This window comes from Coffea arabica, chromosome 4c (genome assembly GCF_036785885.1).
Source record: "Coffea arabica cultivar ET-39 chromosome 4c, Coffea Arabica ET-39 HiFi, whole genome shotgun sequence".
In the NCBI taxonomy this organism is placed as follows: domain Eukaryota; kingdom Viridiplantae; phylum Streptophyta; class Magnoliopsida; order Gentianales; family Rubiaceae; genus Coffea; species Coffea arabica.
Genome location: NC_092316.1, coordinates 7,605,201 through 7,626,846, shown reverse-complemented (window position 1 = coordinate 7,626,846; position 21,646 = coordinate 7,605,201). Strand labels below are relative to the sequence as shown.

At 36.8% G+C, this 21,646-nt stretch overlaps 3 protein-coding genes and 1 long non-coding RNA gene across 6 annotated transcripts; all 4 read left to right on the top strand.

The window, feature by feature from the left end:
• Window positions 1–1,144: 1,144 nt before the first annotated feature.
• On the top strand, window positions 1,145–3,990 carry LOC113740643 (cysteine-rich receptor-like protein kinase 25). 2 transcript variants are annotated; one of them, XM_072045806.1, is made up of 6 exons: window positions 1,145–1,367; window positions 1,885–2,253; window positions 2,338–2,548; window positions 2,655–2,892; window positions 3,001–3,151; window positions 3,235–3,990. In XM_072045806.1, exons 1-6 carry the CDS (start codon window positions 1,287–1,289, stop codon window positions 3,538–3,540), a joined length of 1,356 nt encoding a protein of 451 aa, XP_071901907.1. In that variant the 5' UTR covers window positions 1,145–1,286; the 3' UTR covers window positions 3,541–3,990. The 2 variants fall into 2 exon arrangements, with proteins under 2 accessions (XP_071901907.1, XP_071901908.1); XM_072045807.1 differs by having other exon boundaries at window positions 1,174–1,300.
• A 3,706-nt stretch (window positions 3,991–7,696) lies between these two features.
• LOC113742056 (pathogenesis-related protein 1A-like) lies at window positions 7,697–8,601 on the top strand. The gene has a single exon (XM_027269758.2). It carries the CDS (start codon window positions 7,791–7,793, stop codon window positions 8,289–8,291), a length of 501 nt encoding a protein of 166 aa, XP_027125559.2. The 5' UTR covers window positions 7,697–7,790; the 3' UTR covers window positions 8,292–8,601.
• Window positions 8,602–9,140: 539 nt separating this feature from the next.
• Window positions 9,141–10,979, top strand: LOC113738871 (G-type lectin S-receptor-like serine/threonine-protein kinase At1g11410). Of its 2 annotated transcripts, XR_011812969.1 has the most exons (6): window positions 9,141–9,273; window positions 9,365–9,575; window positions 9,667–9,904; window positions 10,013–10,163; window positions 10,247–10,648; window positions 10,732–10,979. XR_011812969.1 is itself a non-coding variant. In XM_072045805.1 (5 exons), exons 2-5 carry the CDS (start codon window positions 9,413–9,415, stop codon window positions 10,550–10,552), a joined length of 858 nt encoding a protein of 285 aa, XP_071901906.1. In that variant the 5' UTR covers window positions 9,141–9,273; window positions 9,365–9,412; the 3' UTR covers window positions 10,553–10,979. The 2 variants fall into 2 exon arrangements, 1 of the variants encoding a protein (XP_071901906.1); XM_072045805.1 differs by having other exon boundaries at window positions 10,247–10,979.
• Window positions 10,980–13,500: 2,521 nt separating this feature from the next.
• On the top strand, window positions 13,501–14,363 carry LOC113739763 (uncharacterized). Its single transcript, XR_003460313.2, has 2 exons — window positions 13,501–13,922; window positions 14,032–14,363. It is a non-coding gene; the product is annotated as an uncharacterized lncRNA (long non-coding RNA).
• The last annotated feature ends 7,283 nt before the right edge of the window (window positions 14,364–21,646 follow it).

Here is a 21,646-nt window from a genome sequence, read left to right as displayed (position 1 = left end):
CTAGAGAATAAAACAAATGATTTTGCTGAGCTTTCTTTTGCTTAATTATATTAGGGCATTTTTGTCATTTCATCCATTTCTATTAAATTTAATAGATTCCATCATCTTTAAAATGTAATTCAAAGCATGAGGTGGCGTATTATATGTTTTGAAACTACGGAGGACTTTTCTGTATATTAACTTTATCATGGATTTTTTTTTTTTTGTTTTTTTACCCAAAATTTTGTCACCTAAAAGTTGCATCACACAATGAATCGAATTCATCAAAATTTCAATTAAATTTATGATAACGTTGCAATTGCTCTGGCAACCATGCAAAAAATATATCCAAAAATAGTTGCATCTTCAAATTTTTCTCTCCAAGTCGCTTACATAAAAAAGATTAAAAACTATTTTCAAAACTACTTTTGGAGAGAAAAAAAAATTAAAATTTGAAAAGCTAAACAGAGAATGGTCAACGCCCCACAAAATTTCTCACACTTGCTTGAGTCTTGAACCATGGAGATGGATCATAAACTTGAGTCTTGAATGTGATTTAGGTTCTAAGACTCCCAATCCGTGGGAAGGAAATAGGAACCAAGACCTACCCACGACAGCAGGGGCAATGCCGGACTCGAGAGAGCAATGCTGTTAATACGCGTGGCAGTTAGATGCTCTCCTTGTTTGTACTCGACCGAGTCTCGTTGGAAGATACTTCCTAGTCTTCCATGACTTATTTCTTTTCTTTCTATCCCCTTTATATATATATATATAACCCAAAAGTCAAATTTTCCGACGTCTTTCCCTGCATAAATAAACTCATGCATAGGCTATAGATGAGAATTGCACGACTTCACTGCTCTCGTATTTTCAAAGCAGAAAAAGAAGAAGTGAAAAATGGGATCATTTAAGATCTCCTTAGCATTATTTAGCTTCATTCACCTTGTAATCTTCCGGCCATCTGGAGCTCAAAACTCAAAACAGGATTATCTCGATGTTCATAACGCAGCTCGTGCCCAAGTTGGTGTTGGCCCGATAGCTTGGGACGACACTGTGGCTGGCTATGCACATGACGTCGCCAATTACACGAAAAAAGACTGCAATTTAAGGCGCTCTGGGGGCCCTTACGGTGAGAATTTAGCTGAAGGCAGCGGAGGCTTGACGGCCAGGGTTGCCGTCAGTCTGTGGTTATCGGAGAGGCAATACTACGATTACAGCTCCAACGCATGTGCTCCAGGAAAGGTGTGCGGGCACTACACTCAGGTGGTTTGGAACAGATCAGTCGGTCTGGGCTGCGCTAGGGTTCAATGCACAAACAATGGTTGGTGGTTCGTGATTTGCAGTTATTACCCCTCTGGCAACTATATTGGTCAGCGTCCTTATTTGCAGTTATGATCTCCCTGTCTAGATGTGTTATCTTTGTCTTTCTCAGTGCTTAGTCCCCTCATACCCTTTCTTAAAGTGACAATTCTTCACTTAACTTGAATTTGAAGATCTAGACAGACTTCAATAACATGCATGCGAATGGAGTAATAAGGATCAAGGGGTACATCTCAAATCTCTCTATATAATTAAAAATAACAATAAATGAACTCGATATGTTAAGGGGGAGAAAAGGAAAGAAACGAATAAGCATAAACCAAAAAGGGGCTTAATTGAACGCATCTTAGGACGAAAGTTAGATTTTTGGAGCATAGTTAGGCCGATTCATTGTGCTTGAGACCTGGAAAAAATGAAGGAGACCAGGCCCTCAACCGATGACAAGGCTGGATTAAGAAATAATGAGGCACAGATCGGCACAAAACACGGATTCCTAGCATTCAATTATTTGCTTTAAGTTCGTGTTTAATGAGAGACTATGGAATGAAAGAAAGTACATGAAAGAGTACAACTTGCTGATTGCAGGCTGCTGCTCCCGACCCTGGCTCTCCACTTCCTGTTGACCCTTCACGTGCTCCTGCACCTGGTTCTCCTTCATTACCTGCCGGCCCTCCCAGTGGAAGAAAGAAAGTGAAGAATTTAAGGGTGAAGTTATCGGTTGTTGGTGCTGCCGTAGCGACTTTTCTAGCAGCTCTTGCATTACTTTTCTGGTGTTGCAAATTGCGAAATAGAAAAGGTAACCTTAGAAAATTCATGGGTCCAGAAAGGCCAGATCTTGATGACAAAGGCGATGATGAATCACTGTTCTTCAGTTTTACAAGCATAGAAGTTGCCACAGATCATTTTTCTGATGAAAACAAACTTGGTCAAGGGGGATTTGGTCCTGTCTTCAAGGTAAGCTAATTAAACATTTCTTGAAACGATTAAGTCCAAAAAGCCTATTTATTTGCTTAATTTTAATATAAATACGTGGTTCAGGGTAAACTGGTCAACGGGCTAGAGGTTGCAGTTAAAAGATTAAATAGAATGTCAGGACATGGAATTGAACAATTCAAGAATGAAGTCAAAGTGATCTCAAAGCTGCAACATCGAAACCTTGTTAGACTTTTGGGCTCCTGCATTGAGAAAGAAGAGCGTTTATTGGTATACGAGTACTTGCTGAATAACAGTCTGGATTCAGTACTTTTTGGTATGTGTCAGAACTCTATTTACCTTCATTTGTTCTTGCTTATGTAAGTTATATGCTTACAACTATCAGAATACTCTAAAAATACTGGGATCTGCCTTGCTTACAGATGCAGCAAAGCGGAATATATTGGATTGGAAAGGAAGGTTAAAAATCATTGAAGGAGTAGCTCAGGGGCTTTTGTACCTTCACAAGTATTCTAGATTAAAAATCATCCATAGAGATCTGAAAACGAGCAATGTTTTATTGGACGCGGACCTGAATCCCAAAATTTCAGATTTTGGAACCGCCAGAATATTTGGAGAGAATGAGATGCGCGGAAGTACAATGAACATTGTTGGGACATAGTAAGTTGAAGAAATATCTTTTTGTTTGTTATTTTGCTCCGAGTAATATCCAATCTCTGATCTCATGCTTAAGCTAATTGAGATGATTACTTTTTGCGAGAAAAAAAGTGGTTATATGTCTCCTGAATACGCCATGGACGGGATTTACTCTGAGAAGTCCGATGTATTTAGCTTTGGAGTCATGATTCTTGAGATCATAACTGGAAAGAAGAACACTTCTTTCTATGATTCGGATCGTCACCTAAACTTAATAGGACATGTAAGTTACCTGTATAATGCAGTGTTACTTGTGTCATTTCCTTCAGTCCAGTAATTTGGAAATGATCATTTGTCACATTCCAGGTCTGGGATCTATGGACAGAAGGAAGAATTCCAGAAATCACAGATTCTTGTTTGGATGAAACGATCTCAACAAGTGAAGCACTAAGATATGTTCACGTTGGTTTATTGTGTGTGCAAGAAAAAGCAGCAGATAGACCAACAATGTCGGACGTGGTATCCATGCTCCTCAAGGAATCAATGGTTCTTGTCTCTCCTAAGCGACCGGCTTTTGCTGAAATTATGACTCTTAACAATACCAAGTTACCGGAATATCCAGAACTTTGTTCTTTGAACGAGGTCACAATTTCAGATGTGCAGGGTAGATGATTATTTCTTGGCCAGGAGTATATTTTCTTGCAGGGTAGAGAAAGGTGGGAAGCCGGCTGTATCCTCAAGTTAGGGGTGGCCACCGGAGATAATCAGGTCTCAATTCTTTTGTGGATTCGTTTTGGATTTGAGTTTGATGACTAATTATTCAAGTAACCAAACATTATTTTATTGATCAGGAGATGCTAAAGGAGCATACGTAGGTGAAGGGGTTGAATTTAGTTCTGTAAGTTAGGTTGATAGCTACTAGTTAGAATTGTTCTATATTTTTGGTCTTTTGACTAGTTTAACTATCTTTGATTTTCTATTATCTTGTTAGGATTATTTAGGAAGTATTTGTGTTTTGATTGTATCTTTATCAAAGGGGAGATGATGAATGAAAAATGATGAACTAATCTTTATCAAAGGGGAGATGATGAATGAAAAATGATGAACTATTTTTTTGCAACACTTACAGGTTGTAATGCTAATTACAAGTGTTGTTTTTTAGTTTACACTTTAAATTCTAATTATTATACATTTTGCATTTTTTTTTTGACCATATAACAGTTGTAGTTAAAAGTTCTATGGAAGGGCAAAACATTAATATTTTAAAGAATCGGACTAGGTCGGCCAGTTCAATCAATCGAATCACGAACTAATCATGATACTGGTCCAATTCTATAAAAAAACACCAAAAAGTTAAAAAAAAAAAATCAGTCAAAATTAATCAAAATTGGTGAACTGGAATAAATCGCATAAACAGGTCAAGTCCAGTTTCTGAATGTTGACTTGGGCCTTGGACTATTCTTTTATAGGCAACTCAATTTTTTGAGCTTTTGGGCTCTATCAAAGCCTAACATCTCCAACTAATTGTTTGCTACTACTATTAATTGGATGATGGGCCATCTTTTCTCAAATTAAAGAAAATACCTTAGTTGGTCAAACTTCAAAACAAAATGGCTAATTCAACTAAAATCTAAAAATTTCTTGGGGTTGGCTCGAATGGTATCGGGATAACCTAGTTAGATTTCGAGATCGTGTGTTCGAGTCACCTCTTTATCGCTTATATATTCTTAAGGGACGGGGTACACAGGCACAGGAAGATTAGTCTGACAAAATTGGAATATTTCCCATGTTAAAAAAAACGAAAATCTTAGCATAGATTTTTGTCCATTAAGATTTACTCAAATGGTCTCGGGGTAGCCTAGTTAGGTCCCGAAATCATGTGTTCAAATCACCTTTCTACCTCTTATATATTCTTGGAGGGGGCGGGGTGCACATAGGGCTGTCAACGGGTCGGGTCCGGGCCGGAATTCATTATTCCGGACCCGGACCCGAATTACTATGCCGGACCCGGATCCGACCCGTTTACCCGACGGGTCTTTTATTCTATGTTCCGGATCCGGATTCGGGGATCCGCCGGGTCCCGGATCCGGATCCGGGTCTACCCGAACAAATTTAGCAAAATTTATAATTTCTAATAAAAATGAAAAAAAAAATATATTTGTAAACTAATTTCTAACTAATGCAAAGAAAAAATCAAATAAGAAAAGAAATCAAATTAACTTTATTAAAATACATCACTTTAATCAAATTATATTGATAAATATATATTTTTTAAATTATTAATTTATTTATATCCGGATCCGGGTCTAATACGGGTCGGAATACTATATTCCGTATCCGACCCGTTTTTTGTTTGACAAAACGGATCCGGATCCGGATCCGGAAAACGGAATTAAATCCCTACCCATACCCGCAATAATTTCACGGATCCGGTCCGGATCCGGGTCTAGACCCGACCCGTTGACAGGCCTAGGTGCACAGATGCAGGGAGATTAGTCTGGCAAAACTGGAATACTCCATGTATTGAGAAAAAACTATAGAAACTCTCAATTCTCTTCTCTTTTAAGAATCTTCACCTCTGGGAGCTGCTATACAAGCTCCATTCATCTCCTTTTTTCTTTTTTTCTGTTTTTCCCTCTTTTCTCTCTTATTTTACATCGTTAATGGTGAAGATGATCATGAAGTTGAACTCGGTAGACAAAGGAGCAAACTTGTTTTTCCTTTTCTCTTCTATCTTTTGTTTTCATACTCATGATTTTTTCTACTTTTTTTTGGAGTCAATTTTACAAATTCTATCAGATTTGTTTTTGAGTTGGGGAAGTTAAACTCTTCCTTGTTTAAGTTAAAATATTGGATAGGTTTGTTCATAATTTTGTTGATTCTTAATCTTTTTTATGAAGTACTTTTTCTTTTCTTTTTTTTTGGTTGATGAATTAAAAGATACTAAATCAGTAAATCTTCTCTAAAAGATATTTAAAATTTAGGATTTTTGTGTTGATTATACATATTTCTGCTTATTTGTTATTATTTATTTTTAAAATAAAAAATAATTAATTAATTAATGGATCGGATTTGAACCGATTGAACATTAGCCCAACCACTTTACTAGTTTAACCATCAGTCCGAGTTTCGAAACATTGCAAAACACACTAATAATCACCCCACCAGCTACTGCTAGATTCAACCTAATTTGTAAATCTCACCAATCTTACCAACTAGTCAAGAGGAATAATAACTTTTTAAACGGTGATTGGAGAAATCCTAAATTGAATCTTGGACTGATTCAATAACTTTTGAGCAATTTTGGGTGATGTAGATGCGGGGTATGATGGTATCATTGCAATCTCCTAGATTTTTTCCCCCAGTTTTCTTCCTGAAAATACATGTCATTCTCTGTGGATATTACTCAAGGGACCGACCCACACGCAAACACTTGAAGTGCCGCCCAGACTTCAGCTCCTGTTGTCTCCAGCGGTCCCCGTTGGGCGATGCCCACCGGCTACATGCTTCTGGCCGTCTTTTTCTTTTTTCTGGGTACAAAACGAAAGAGGGAAGTATAATTTCCTGGGAGTGCCTGTCGTTTTCAGTTGCTTAATAAAGCAAAGAGCTTTGTCTGAATTCTCCATTATATACCGATAATCAAAAGCTTTTTCTTCTAGCGAACTTCTATCTTACGGCTTGGACTCAACTGTCAACAAACTCGGAAAATATCCTCTAGGAGGACCAGTACTAACAGACTAGTTCTATTTCGTTTCTTTACTACTACTACTACAACTATTCCCGTCGCGAACGGGCCACCGCAGTTATGGTTCCAATTCTCTGAGCAACGACGGACAATGAATGAATGGTGGGAATTGGGATGGATGGCAAGCAGATGAATGGTGTTCCCAAGTCTTAGTCAAGATAAACGCGCTTCTAAGGGTACCTTTTTCCACAATATTTGGATAACAGGGCAGCATCAAAGTGCTTGATCTTGACAATGGAGGTGGGGTGTTGGGAAATTACGCGACCAAATTGCTTCATTTTTTAAACAGGTGGAACTAAATATAATGTATTTTGAGTAGTATAAGAGATCATTTTAGTCTACCCTCCAAATATTGGAGATCAAAATTGCAACTCTCTAGAACCACAAAAATAAGATATCCAAATATGGACAATAATCCACTACATGGATTCGATCTGTATGTAAATTTTGTCACCTAAAAGTTGCGTGCGTCGGACAAGGAATCGAATTCATCCAAATTTCAGTTAAATTTATGTAAATCATCAGCTATATATACGTTGTGATTGCTCTGGCAACCATGCAGAAAATATATCCAAAAATAGCTGCTGCATCTTCAAATTTTTCTCTCCGAGTCGCTTACATAAAAAGGACTAAAAACTATTTTCAAAACTATCTTTGGAGAGACCCAAAAAAAAAAAAAACACACACACACACACACATTAAAATTTGAAAAGCTAAACTTGAGTCTTGAATGTGATTTCTCACCCTTACTTGAGTATTGAACCATGGAGATGGATCGCAAACTTGAGTCTTGAATGTGATTTAGGTTCTAAGACTCCCAATCCGCGGGAAGGAAATAGGAACCGGGACCCGCGAGAGATTAATACGAGTGGCAGTTAGATGTACAAGTGTTGCGAGAATGTTTGTACTCGACCGACTCTCATTAGAAGATACTTCTTAGTCTTCCATGACTTCATTTCTTTTCTTTCTATCCCTTTTTTATATATATGATTAAATCTTGTTTTTAAATACTCCTACATAATTTCCTTTCCTTCCTTAAATATGATATAAACCTTTGCATAACCCAAAAGCCAAGACGTCCTTCCCTGTATAAATAAACTCATGCATAGGCTATAGATGAGAATTGCACACCTTCACTGCTCTCGTATTTTCAAAGCGCAAAAAGAAGTAGTGAGAAATGGGATCATTTAAGATCTTCTTAGCACTATTTAGCTTCATTCACCTTGTAATCTTCTGGCCATCTGGAGCTCAAAACTCAAAACAGGATTATCTCGATGTTCATAACGCAGCTCGTGCCCAAGTTGGTGTTGTCCCGATAGCTTGGGACGACACGGTGGCTGCCTATGCACATGACTACGCCTATCAGATTATAACCTACTGCAATTGGACGCGATCTGGGGGCCCTTATGGTGAGAACTTAGCTGAAGGCAGCGGAGACTTCACGGCCGGGGATGCCGTCAATCAGTGGGTGAGTGCGAGGCAATACTACGATTACGACTCCAACGCATGTGCTCCAGAAACGGAGGAGTGCGGGAACTACACTCAGGTGGTTTGGAACAGCTCAGTTGGTCTGGGCTGCGCTAGGGTTCAATGCACAAATGATGATTTGTGGTTCGTGATTTGCTGTTATCATCCCCGTGGCAACTACATTGGTCAGCGTCCTTATTTGAAGTTATGATCCCCGTCTAGACGTGTTATCTTTGTCTTTCTCAGTGCTTAGTCCTCTCATACCCTTTCTTAAGTGATAATTCTTAGCTTAACTTGAATTTGAACTTCTAGAACAGACTTCGATAACATGCATGCAGGTGGAGTAATAAAGATCAAGGGGTACATCACAAATCTCTCCATCTAATTAAAAAAATAAATGAACTCGATATGTTAGGGGGGAGAAAAGGAAAGAAACAAATAAGCATAAACCAAAAAGGGGGTTAATTGAACGCATCTTAGGATGAAAGTTAGATTTTTGGAGCATAGTTAGGCCGATTCATTGTGCTTGAGACCCGGAAAAATGAAGGAGGCCAGGCCCTCAACCGACGACAAGGCTGGATTAAGAAATGATGAGGCACAGATCGGCACAAAACACGGATTCCTAACATTCAATTAGTTGCTTTAAGTTCATGTTAAATGAGAGACTATGCAATGAAAGAAGAATATGAAAGAGTACAACTTGCTGATTGCAGGCTGCTGCTTCTGGCCCTTCAGTTGCTCCCGCATCTGGCTCTCCTTCATTTCCTGTTGGCCCATCACCTGCTCCCGCCCCTGGTTCTCCTTCATTTCCTGTTGGCCCTTCACTTGCTCCCGCCCCTGGCTCTCCTTCATTTCCTGTTGGTCCTTCACGTGCTCCTGCCCCTGTTTCTCCTTCATTACCTGCCGGCCCTCCCAGTGGAAGAAAGAAATCGAAGAATTTAAGGGTGAAGTTATATGTTGTTGGTGCTGCCATAGCGACTTTTCTAGCAGCTCTTGGATTACTTTTCGGGTGTTGCAAATTGCGAAAGAGAAAAGGTAACCTTAGAAAATTCTTGGGCCCAGAAAGGCTAGATCTTGATGACAGAGGGGATGATGAATCACTGTTCTTCAGTTTTACAAGCATAGAAGTTGCCACAGATCATTTTTCTGAGGACAACAAACTTGGTCAAGGAGGATTTGGTCCTGTCTACAAGGTAAGCTAATTAAACATTTCTTGAAACGATTAACTTTTAAGTCCAAAAAGCCTATATATTTGCTTAATTTTAATGTTAATACATGGTTCAGGGTAAACTGGTTAACGGGCTAGAGATTGCAGTTAAAAGATTGAATAGAATGTCAGGACATGGAATACAACAATTCAAGAATGAAGTCAAAGTGATCTCAAAGCTGCAACATCGAAACCTTGTTAGACTTTTGGGCTCCTGCGTTGAGAAAGAAGAGCGTTTATTGGTATACGAGTACTTGCCGAATAACAGTCTGGATTCAGTACTTTTTGGTATGCGTCAGAACTCTATTTACCTTCATTTGTTCTTGCTTATGTAAGTTACATGCTTACAACTATCAGAATACTCTAAAAATGCTTACAGATACAGCAAAGCGGAATATATTGGATTGGAAAAGAAGGAAGAAAATCATTGAAGGGGTCGCTCAGGGGCTTTTGTACCTCCACAAGTATTCTAGATTAAAGATCATCCACAGAGATCTGAAAACGAGCAATGTTTTATTGGACGCGGACCTGAATCCCAAAATTTCAGATTTTGGAACCGCCAGAATTTTTGGAGAGAATGAAATGCGCGGAAGTACATTGAACATTGTTGGGACATAGTAAGTTGAAGGAACATCTTCTTGTTTGTTATTGTGCTCCGAGTAATATCCAATCTCTAATCTCATGCTTTAGCTAATTGAGATGATTACGTTTTGCGAGAAAAAAAGTGGTTATATGTCTCCTGAATACGCCATGGACGGGATTTACTCTGAGAAGTCCGATGTATTTAGCTTTGGAGTCATGATTCTTGAGATCATAACTGGAAAGAAGAACACTTCTTTCTACGATTCGGATCGTCACCTGAACTTAATAGGACATGTAAGTTACCTGTACAATGCAGTGTTACTCGTGTCATTTCCTTCAGTCCAGTAATTTGGGAATGATCATTTGTCACATTCCAGGTCTGGGATCTATGGACAGAAGGAAGAATTTTAGAAATCACAGATTCGTGTTTGGATGAAACGGTCTCAACAAGTGAAGCACTAAAATATGTTCACGTTGGTTTATTGTGTGTGCAAGAAAAGGCTGCAGATAGGCCAACAATGTCGGACGTGGTATCTATGCTCCTCAAGGAATCAATGGCTCTCGCCACTCCTAAGCGACCAGCTTTTGCTGAAATTATGACTCTTAACAATACCAAGTTACCTGAAAACCCAGAATTTTGTTCTTTGAACGAGGTCACAATTTCAGATGTGCAGGGTAGATGATTATTTCTTGGCCAGGCGTATATTTTCTTGCAGGGTAGAGAAAGGTGGGAAGCCGGCTGTATCCTCAAGTTAGGGGCGGCCACCGGAGAAAATCAGGTCTCAATTCTTTTGTGGATTCGTTTTGGATTTGAGTTTGATGACTAATTATTCAAGTAACCAAACATTATTTTATTGATCAGGAGATGCCAAAGGAGCATGCGTAGGTGAAGGGGTTGAATTTAGTTCTGCAAGTTAGGTTGTTAGCTACTTGTTAGAATTGTTCTATATTTTTGGTCTTTTGACTAGTTTAACTATCTTTGATTTTCTATTATCTTGTTAAGATTATTTAGGAAGTATTTGTGTTTTGATTGTATCTTTATCAAAGGGGAGATGATGAATGAAAAATGATGAACTATTTTTTTGCAACACCTACAGGTTGCAACGCTAATTACAAGTGTTGTTTTTTAGTTTACACTTTAAATTCTAATTATTACACATTTTGCATTTTCTTTTTGACCATAAAACAGTTTTAGTTAAAAGTTCTATGGAACAGTAAAACATTAATATTTTAAGAATCGAACTAACCATGATACTGGTCCAATTCTATGAAAAACATCAAAAAGTTAAAAAAATCAGTCAAAATTAATAAATCGCATAAACAGGTCAAGTCCAGTTTCTGAAGTTTGACTTGGGCCTTGGACTATTCTTTTATAGGCTACTCAATTTTTTGAGCTTTTGGGCTCTAGCAAAGCCTAACATCGACAACTAATTGTTTGCCACTACTATTAAGTTGGATGATGGGCCATCTTTTCTCGAATTAAAGAAAATACCTTAGTTGGTCAAACTTCAAAACAAAATGACTAATTCAACTAAAATCTAAAAATCTTTTGAGGTTGGCTCGAATGGTATCGGGATAATCTAGTTAGATTTCGAGATCGTGTGTTCGAATCACCTCTTTACCACTTATGTATTCTTGAGAGGCGGGATGCGCAGGCACAGAGAGATTAGAGTGGCAAAATTGGGATACTCCCTATGTTAAAAAAAAAACGAAAATCTTAGCATAGTTTTTTGTCCATTAAGATTAACTCAGATGGTCTCGGGGTAGCCTAGTTAGGTCCCGAGATCGTGTGTTCGAATTACCTTTCTATCTCTTATGTATTCTTGGAGGGGGCGGGGTGCACAGACGCAGGGAGATTAGTCTGGCAAAACTGGAATATTCCATGTATTGAGAAAAAACTATAGAAACTCTCAATTCTCTTCTCTTTTAAGAATCTTCACCTCTGGGAGCTGCTATACAAGCTCCATTCATCTCCTTTTTTCTTTTTTTCCTTTTTTCCCTCTTTTTTTCCCTCTCTTCTTTCACATTGTTAATGGTGAAGATGATCATGAAGTTGAACTCGGTAGACAAGGGAGCAAACTTGTTTTTCCTTTCCTCTTCTATCTTTTGTTTTCATACTCATGATTTTTTCTACTTTTTTTGGAGTCAATTTTACAAATTCTATCAGATTTGTTTTTGAGTTGGGGAAGTTAAACTCTTCCTTGTTTAAGTTAAAATATTGGATAGATTTGTTCATAATTTTGTTGATTCTTAATCTTTTTTATGAAGTGCTTTTTCTTTTTTTTTTTTGGTTGATGAATTAAAAGATACTAAATCAATAAATCTTCTCTAAAAGATATTTAAAATTTAGGATTTCTGTGTTGATTATACATATTTCTGCTTATTTGTTATTATTTATTTTTAAAATAAAAAATAAATTAAAAAATTAATGGACCAGATTTGAACCGATTGAACCCTAACCCAATCACTTTACTAATTTAACCATCAGTCCGAGTTTCGAAACATTTCAAAACACACTAATAAGAGTGAATGGCCCAAAAGGTCACTAAACTATTAAAAATGGCATCCTTTGGTCACTAAATTTTTTTTGTGGCCGAAAAGGTCACTAAACTTGCAAAAACTCTCCAGCGTAGTCATTTTACCGAATTTCAACGGTTTCTCATAGGCCTGTCAATCGGGCCTAATGAGCCGGGTTTTGATGAGTTCAAGCTCAACTCATTTAATTTGAGACATTTTCGGGCTTCGGGCTATGAGTTTCGGGTTCGTAAATGTGAAGCTCATACTCAGCTTACATAATATTCGGGTTGTGAGCCTTAATCGGGTTTAGCCCAAGCTCACTTATTACTCCTGAATTTTCTTAATATAATTAATATAACTATTAAGTTGTAAAACTAATTTAATATTTACAAGACTATAATATTAAAACTAAACATGAACAAATAATAGTTCTTAAAAAGTATATAAACCAAAATTTTTTCAACAATATTTATATGTAATCCGTTTAAAATGCATGATAAATAGTAATAAAACATGCAATCATAAGCCAATACATCTTTAAAAGTTGAAACTTTTTTTTATAATCTTGTGATTTAAATCCAAATATGCTTGATGATTTTTGTGTTTGTAGACCAAAAAAAAAAAATCAACCAATAATATGCCAATACAAAAAGTTACTCAACCAATAAAAAAATTAGAGATTTAGTTATGCATTACTAATATTGGTTCTCAAGAAAACTCATGAAAGAGTCTTTAGATGTGTTTTTGTGTTTTGTAATTTATATATATATTTAGTATTTAGCAAAAATATATTTGGATATATAATTATACATAATATCAAAATATAAATATTATATACATAGGTAATTAAAGGGCCGGGCCTATATCGGGTATGAGCCTAATAAGGCCCAAGCTCGGCTCACATTTAATTCGGGCCTAATTTTTAGGCTCAAGCTCAGACCGGCTCACTAAATGATCGGGCTCATCGGGCTTTCTGTCGGGCCGAACGAGCCGAGCTCGGGCTGGCCCAGCCCCATTGACAGTCCTAGTTTCTCATCCGGTTACAAGGGTCTTGAATTGAATAAATATTCTGATATGGGCAAAAATGTCCAAAAGAGTATTGGGGCAAGTGATCTCACATACTGTTTCGTCCCCAAAGTTGACCAATCAACCGACATTCACTTCGTCTTCTCCGGTGAAGTTTACTGGCTGTGAACACTTCACTTTCCAATTTGACCCAGTGCAGAAGTTTACTAGCTGTGACCGAGATTCACTCTCCTCTCTGTCTCGTCACTTCCGACCTCCCCACTCTCCCTATCCGTCCCACCACTAACCCCAACCCCACATCCAACTCCGACGACGATGACCCCTTTGAGCCCACAAGTTTCATCACTGCTTTCACCACGGCCGTGCCCAGATTGTTGGCGTTGATGGCAAGCGGGTCCTAGAAACAACTGTTAAGGCTGGTAATCTGTTCATAGTTCCCAGGTTTTTCGTCGTCTCGAAAATTGCTGATGCTGATGGTCTCGAGTGGTTCTCTATTGTCACAACTCCAGAGTCAGTACTCCTCAAATTCAGTGCTTGATTGTTTTTTTTTCCTCTCTATCTTGTAAATTCATTCTGACCGTGTTTTTTTTTTTTTGGGTTTATTGCTGTGGTATGGCAGTCCCATTTTCACTCACATGGCTGGAAGAACATCGGTCTGGAAGGCCTTATCCCCGGAAGTGCTGCAGGCTTCCTTCAAGGTGTCCCCAGAAGTGGAGCAACAATTCCGCTCAAAGAGGACCGCAGAAGAAATCTTCTTTCCACCAAATTAAAGCGGGTTTCCCCAGTTCTTCAAATAAGTCTAGTCTCAAGTATAACGAGGTCGGATGTCTCAGTACCGTATTAGGTGGTTTTCCGGTGCTTAACACTGGACACAAAAAAGCTTGATATGAATGCTTCCTTTTCTTGCTCTTTTTTCATTTGATACGAGTAAACATTTTTGCCCTTTGACTATATTCCTCCATTCCACGTTGCCCATGCCACCGGATGAGAAACCGTTGAAATTCGGTAAAATGACTACGAGTTTTTGCGAGTTTAGTGACCTTTTTGGCCACAAAAAAAGTTTGATGACCAAAGAATGCCATTTTTAATAGTTTAGTGACCTTTTGGGCCATTCACTCCACTAATAATCACCCTACGAGCTCCTAGATTCAACCTAATTCGTAAATCTCACCAATCTTACCAACTAGTCAAGAGGAATAACTGTTTAAACGGTGATTGGAACAAATTCTAACTTTTGAGCAATTTGGGTGATGTAGATGCGGGGTATGATAGTATCATTGCAATCTCCTAGATTTTTTTTCCCCCAGTTTTCTTCCTGAAAATACATGTCATTCTCTATGGATATTACTCAAGGGACCGACCCACACGCAAACAGTTGAAGTTCTGCTGTTGTCTCCAGCGGTCGCCGTTGGGCGATCCCCACCGGCTATATGCTTCCGTCCGTCTTTTTCTTTTTTTTGGGTACAAAACGAAAGAGGGTAATATAATTTCCTGGGAGTGCCTGTCGCTTTCAGTTGCTTAATAAAGCAAAGAGCTTTGTCTGATTTCTCCATTATATATCGATAATCAAAAGCTTTTTCTTCTAGTGAACTTCTATCTTACGGCTTGGACTCGACTGTCAGGTCAACAAACTCTGAAATGATAGACGGTATTAATAGAAATATATATAATATGATAGTATTAAATTGCTTGAAATGCTCTAGTTTCATGTTCTTTGATTCTTAATCGAAAAGCTAGACTTCAGCTCCTAGTTGTTTATCTGAACATATATAAAAATGGGAGTATTGGGATAGCAAGAATGATCAGTTCATCAAACAGGCATTTGGTAACATTTTCTTGTATAATCGCTTCCTTCGTTGCCAAAAACTATTCTGTTTATGGGGCTAAAGGTACATGACTAGGAGATAGTGAATCAGTGAAACTGCACAATGGAGAGATCATGATCATGGAGTCCTCCAATAAGCGTTATCGGTTCTTGAGCGACCATTCTTCTTTGACAGGTCATCAGCCTGTGCAATAATAATAATAGAATCCTAAATATCACTAAAAGCAGTCAGTAATAAATCCTAGGTACTGGAGCAGGGACTCTAGGTGTGCAATGGGTTACTTGATTCACCCTATTCCCGAAGAGTTTGCTTAATCCGATATACCCGAATTAATTAGGTGACACAAATTACTGAAAAGTAGACAGTGGCAAGTAGGGTCGTCTCCTCAGGGACTGGGGATATTTGTCTCTCTTGAATTCCAATTGGTATGGGGGATTTCACCGGAATGAAACTAAAAACAATTAAACAATTTAACTAAAAATGAATAATCAACTAGCACAAATATAGCAGGTATTAAATCAAGAAGAAATAAATTCTAGCCAAGGTTACAACTACTCAGGCACAGTCCATTTATCCGATCATTGATGCAAGAAATGCTCACTTAACTTATTAATAGGCTAGTTATAGTCGTTGAAAAACTCTAACGACCAATCTTTCCTTAATTTATAGATGACCAAGGTACGACCGTTGGTCACCTCTAACCAAAAAATACTCCTAGGTACGACCGTAGGAATTAATTTTCCAGTTGCATTAATATTAGAAAAACCTATCCCTAATCAATAACACGCTACGAGGGTTATTTAAATTAGATCGCACGTTCCCCTAATGTGTAAACACACCAGTTGCCACTAATATTAATCAATCAAACAATTACGGATTTAATTGACTAAATTGGCATGAGATTAATAAATCACATTGAACATCGGGCCATTGACATCCAATTAATAAAATAATCCCATAAAAATATAAACAGACAACGTGCAAATATTAACAAATTAAGGAACGCGTGAAAACTAATTAGATCTCACAGATTTTCGGGACTGCGCCGTCGAGTTGAACCTTGACTAGATGGAAGACTTAGCCACGTCGCATAATTAAATCATCACACGAATTAATAGATTGCAAAGGCATTGCGTTTTCTATTAAGAAGCAAGGACTAAAAGGTGTTTTTCCTGTTGGGGAATATTGTCGAACACCTGGCGTGTGTCAGAGGCCAGTTCGAGGACAGAAGAGAAAAAACTAAAGACTACTCTAAAAACTAAAAGATAACCTAACAACTAGATATCTCTCCCTTCCCTACGTTCCCTCTTTAAGAGACAAAAGAAAGATAGACTAAAGCTATCTAGGTGGTCCCCACACATGTGGACAAAAAAGCCCCCAAGTACTTCTTCTTCCAAGCCTCTTTACTTTACGTAGCTTTCTTTGAAGAGCCCAATTGACTTATAGCTTCGTGGTCCCCACCACTCCAAAGGCCCAAGAATTGAAACTCTTAGAAGTCTCCATATTTTCCATAAAATCCCTCCTTTTTGATAGTTTTCTGTTTCATTCCTGAAATTAAGTTCAGATACCAACTATGAGTAAATATCAGCAATTAACACAATATTTATCAGGGATAAAAAGGGAAATTAATAATAAAATTACTAACAAATTATACCCTATCATTCTTCATTCTGCGTAAAAACTTGTTTGACATTAACGAAACGAAACATGTTATTAGAAACTCTTTTTCTTTTCGGAAACGTCAACTATGTATTAATGATGAACAAGTAAACGTCCAGAAATTAACACGACAGAGGAAAATCCACACATAGAGATAGAGGAGAATTCACATTTCAGGAAAAGTGGTTTTAAAGCTAAAATATCCTCTAGGAGGACCAGTACTAATTGACTAGTTCTATTTCGTTTCTTTACTACGACTACAACTATTCGAGTGAGTCCCGAACGGGCCACGGCTTATGGTTCCAATTCTCTAAGCAACGACGGACAATATGAATGAATGGTGGGAATTGGGATGGATGGTTGGCTGGCAAGCAGATGATGGTGTTCCAAAGTCCTAGTCAAGATAAACGCGCTTCTAAGGGTACCTTTTTCCACAATATTTGGATAACATAACAGGGCAGCATCAAAGTGCTTGATCTTGACAATGGAGGTGGGGTGTTGGGAAATTACGCGACCAAATTGCTTCATTTTTGAAACAGATGGAACTAACTGTATTTTGAGTAGTATAAGAGATCATTTTAGTCTACCCTCCGAATATTGGAGATCAAAATTGCAACTCTCTAGAACCACAAAAATAAGATATCCAAATATGGACAATAATCCACTACATGGATTCTGTATGTAAATTTTGTCACCTAAAAGTTGCGTGCGTCGGACAAGCAATCGAATTCATCCAAATTTCAGTTAAATTTATGTAAATCATCAACTATATATACGTTGTGATTGCTCTGGCAACCATGCAGAAAATATATCCAAAAATAGCTGCTGCATCTTCAAATTTTTCTCTCCAAGTCGCTTACATAAAAAGGATTAAAAACTATTTTCAAAACTATCTTTGGAGAGACCCAAAAAAAAAAAAAACACACATTAAAATTTGAATGACAGGTTGTCAGCCTATGCAATAATAAAACCTGCTCAAACTAAAGTTAATTTCTGTAGATAGTGGTAAGCAGGGTCGAATCCACAGGGACTGGGACTAATTGTTTCTTTTCAAATTCCCAATGACAAAGGGGGTGTTTTTATATTAGGGGTGACAATTTAAGCAATTCAACTAAAAGTAAAATAATAAAAATAAAATAGCCAACTAGAAATTAAATAACAATTTACTAAAATCAAACGAGTGATAATTAAGGATCTAGCCAAGGAATAACTTCAGCAATGGTTCACCTGATTGATCATCGATGCAAATGTAATTTCAATTATTTATCAATAAATAGGTTATAACTACCAAACAAGCGATGACAGTCAACCCCTCCTTACTGTGTCGGTGATTAAGGTACGCCGGTTAATCACTGCTCTAATTAGGAAATAATTATAGGTACGCCCATAAGATTTAATTTTCCAATTGCCTTACGTATTAGATGAGCACTATTCTAACCAAATAACGCACTACCAATGTTATTTTAGATTAGCCCGCGTATCCTCCTGACACAAATCTAATCGTGCCAGTTGTCACTAATTCAAGGCAATTAAACAATTACGAAATTTAACGCCTTAATTAACAATAGATTACCAAATCAATTAATTATCCGGATCCAAAACAATCAATTAATTAAATAACCATAAGCATAGCAATCAAGGAATATGAAAATACCAATAAATAAGAGAAAATGATAGAATTAAATCGATCTCACAATTTTAGGCAATTCAAAGCATCCGATGTTTCTTGCCTAGAGTGAAGAGATTAGTTCATGTTTAATGCGAGAAACCCACGCAAATTTGAAGAGAGAGCCGCGGCCAATCAATTGAGAAATGCACAAATTCAATTCGGTCAAGGAAATAAAGCAAAGCAAAGTTGCAGAGGATAATTTAATGTCCTCGCTTGTCTGCTCATACGAAGGAAGAAGAGAAAGAACAACCAAAAGCCACAAAGGGAATGTCAAAAGCTGATGCTTCCTTTCTCCTCGCATGCGTGAGAATGACTACTCCAGGCTAAGAAGAAAAGTCAAAAGTGAAGCTAAGGCTTCCAGGGAAAACAAGACTTCGGTCAAAAGTGAAGCTAAGCTAAAGGACGAAAAGCTCAAAAGTAATCCTCCTTTCCAATCTCCTGCAATCTTCTATTTGTATCTGTTAGTCTTCCTGCTGCACTGTGCGGAGGCTTCCAGGGAAAACAAGACTTCGGTCAAATGATCGAAAAGGGCTTGTGTCCCTCTTTTCAAATGTGTCCTTTCAAGTCCTCTATTTAATTTTTTTTCCAATGATTGTTAAAGTGGTATTAATTATGGTATTTTTTATCTATTTTTTAAAATAAATATAAATTATAAAAAATAAGTAGAATTTAATAATTAATTCACATCAAATCAAATAATAGAAAAAATTAATAATAAAATAATTGATAGAATTGCAATTTATCATAGAAAAGCTAAACTTGAGTCTTGAATGTGATTTAGGTTCTAAGACTCCCAATCCGCGGGAAGGAAATAGGAACCGGGAACCGGGACCCGCGAGAGATTAATACGAGTGGCAGTTAGATGGGCGAATTTCTCAGTATATTGTCAATTTTGAAAAAGTTCACAAAATTGGGATTATGTGGAGAGTTTTGCTGGTTAAGGGGTCGCCGCAATTGAGAGGGAGGCAATTAGTAAAAAGAGTTTTAATTTTCATTTATTTTGGTTTCACTTTTTGGTTCGGATTTTTTTTAAAACAAAAACGCTTCTCCGCTCATCTGATGAGCGGCGAATGATGCTCTAAAGCCTGATCATGATTTGACAGAATGTCAGGAGCAACTTTTGACTTTGTTGACATGTCAGACGATTTTTTGAATTTTATTGCTTGAGCCAAAATTATTTGCGGACAGGAGAGAGTAGTACTTTTTGACTTTTTCTTCATATGTCATGTCAGACTACTTTTTGACTTTTTTTGTTTGAGGCCAAATTATTTGCCTCTCATACGGACAGGAGGCACTAAATAATTTTTTTTGTATTTGCCACTCGATGCCGCAAATCAATTTGCGGCATCAAATCGATCAAAATATTTTCTTTAAAGTGAGATGGCTTAATTTAATTGAAAAGTTTGGAGTGTAAGTTATTTGAGATTATTTGGGATATTTTTACTGTAGTACTTTTTGTGATGTGATGTATGTGAGATAAAAAGTTAATTGAAAAAATAAAAAGATATATTAAAAATTGTAATGATGATGTAAACACGTAAATTTGGATAAATAATACTCAATCCAAACAAACTAAGGTTGTGTTTGGATTGCATTTTCCGTCATTTTTCATGGAAAAATTATTGTAGCGATTTGATATATGTGAGGGAAAAATGTGATAGGGAAATGTGATCATGAAAAACGACAATATTTTCCGACGGAAACAAGCAATCCAAGCAAGGCCTAACATTTTTAAAATAAAATCACAAATCTTGATTGCGGCGACGGTTTTTCCACTGTCACCTCCACCAACCCAGCATATCCAATGGTTGTCATTGGATAAAAAAGGCTAACGGCCATGCACTAATTTTCTTTTTAAACTAAACTAATCAAAGTTAAATATTTAGTCAAAAACAATTTGTAGTCAATGCAGTACTACAATTATTTGTTTGCCATTCTACCTCATTTTCACTGACAACCTCAACATTTCTCTCTTCTCTATATTTTTAATACCATACCAATTATTTAAATTCTAATACCATACCAATTATTTAAACTCTAAACTCTAATTATGCCTAATTTATTATTATTTAAGTTATATAGTAATTATTACGTTATGTAAATATTGTATTATTTATCATTATTGATTGCAATAATAATATTATAAAATTTAAAAATATGACTTAAGTAAATTTTATTAGTAATTTAATAGCATATTCGATTATCATGTTAATTTATAGATTTCTCATTATTCTAATATCATATTTTAAATTTTTGATAATTTTGGTTTATAATAGAATTTTAGTAATGTGATTAAAAATTTTAATTTAAAAAATATTACATTGTAATTTGAAAATTAGTATTTTCTGTAAAATGTAAAATTCTAATTACACCTATTTAAGGGCTACGTAAAAAGGGCAAGAAAAAACTTGGTCGTGCTGCCTTTATTAAACATTAAGTAATTTATTAAAAATTACATATGAAATAATAAAAGATAGGAAGAATGCTTCGCAAAAAAAATAAATTAGAATGAGCGGCAACACTTATTAAAAATTACATATGAAATAATAAAAAGGTAGGAAGAATGCTTCGAAAAAAAAAATTACATAAGGACAAAAGCTTCACCGCTCATCAATTGGGACCAACATTCCTTCGCCGCTCATCAGATCGGCGGCGAAGGAATTAGGAAAATTCTGTCGCCGCTCATTTCATGAGCGGAAAGGAAATTTATTTATTTATTTTTTTTTTTTTTACGAAAACTGCCCCAAAATACATGAAACTAAAATAAATGAAAATTAAAAGTTTTTTTATTAGTAGACTCAACTGTCATTTGCGGCAACCCCTTACTCACCATTCCACCCCGAATGCCCCCAATTTTGCGATCTTTTTCAAAATTGACAATATACTAAGAAATTCGCCCAGTTAGATGTACAAGTGTTGCGAGAATGTTTGTACTCGACCGACTCTCATTAGAAGATACTTCTTAGTCTTCCATGACTTCATTTCTTTTCTTTCTATCCCTTTTTTATATATATGATTAAATCTTGTTTTTAAATACTCCTACATAATTTCCTTTCCTTCCTTAAATATGATATAAACCT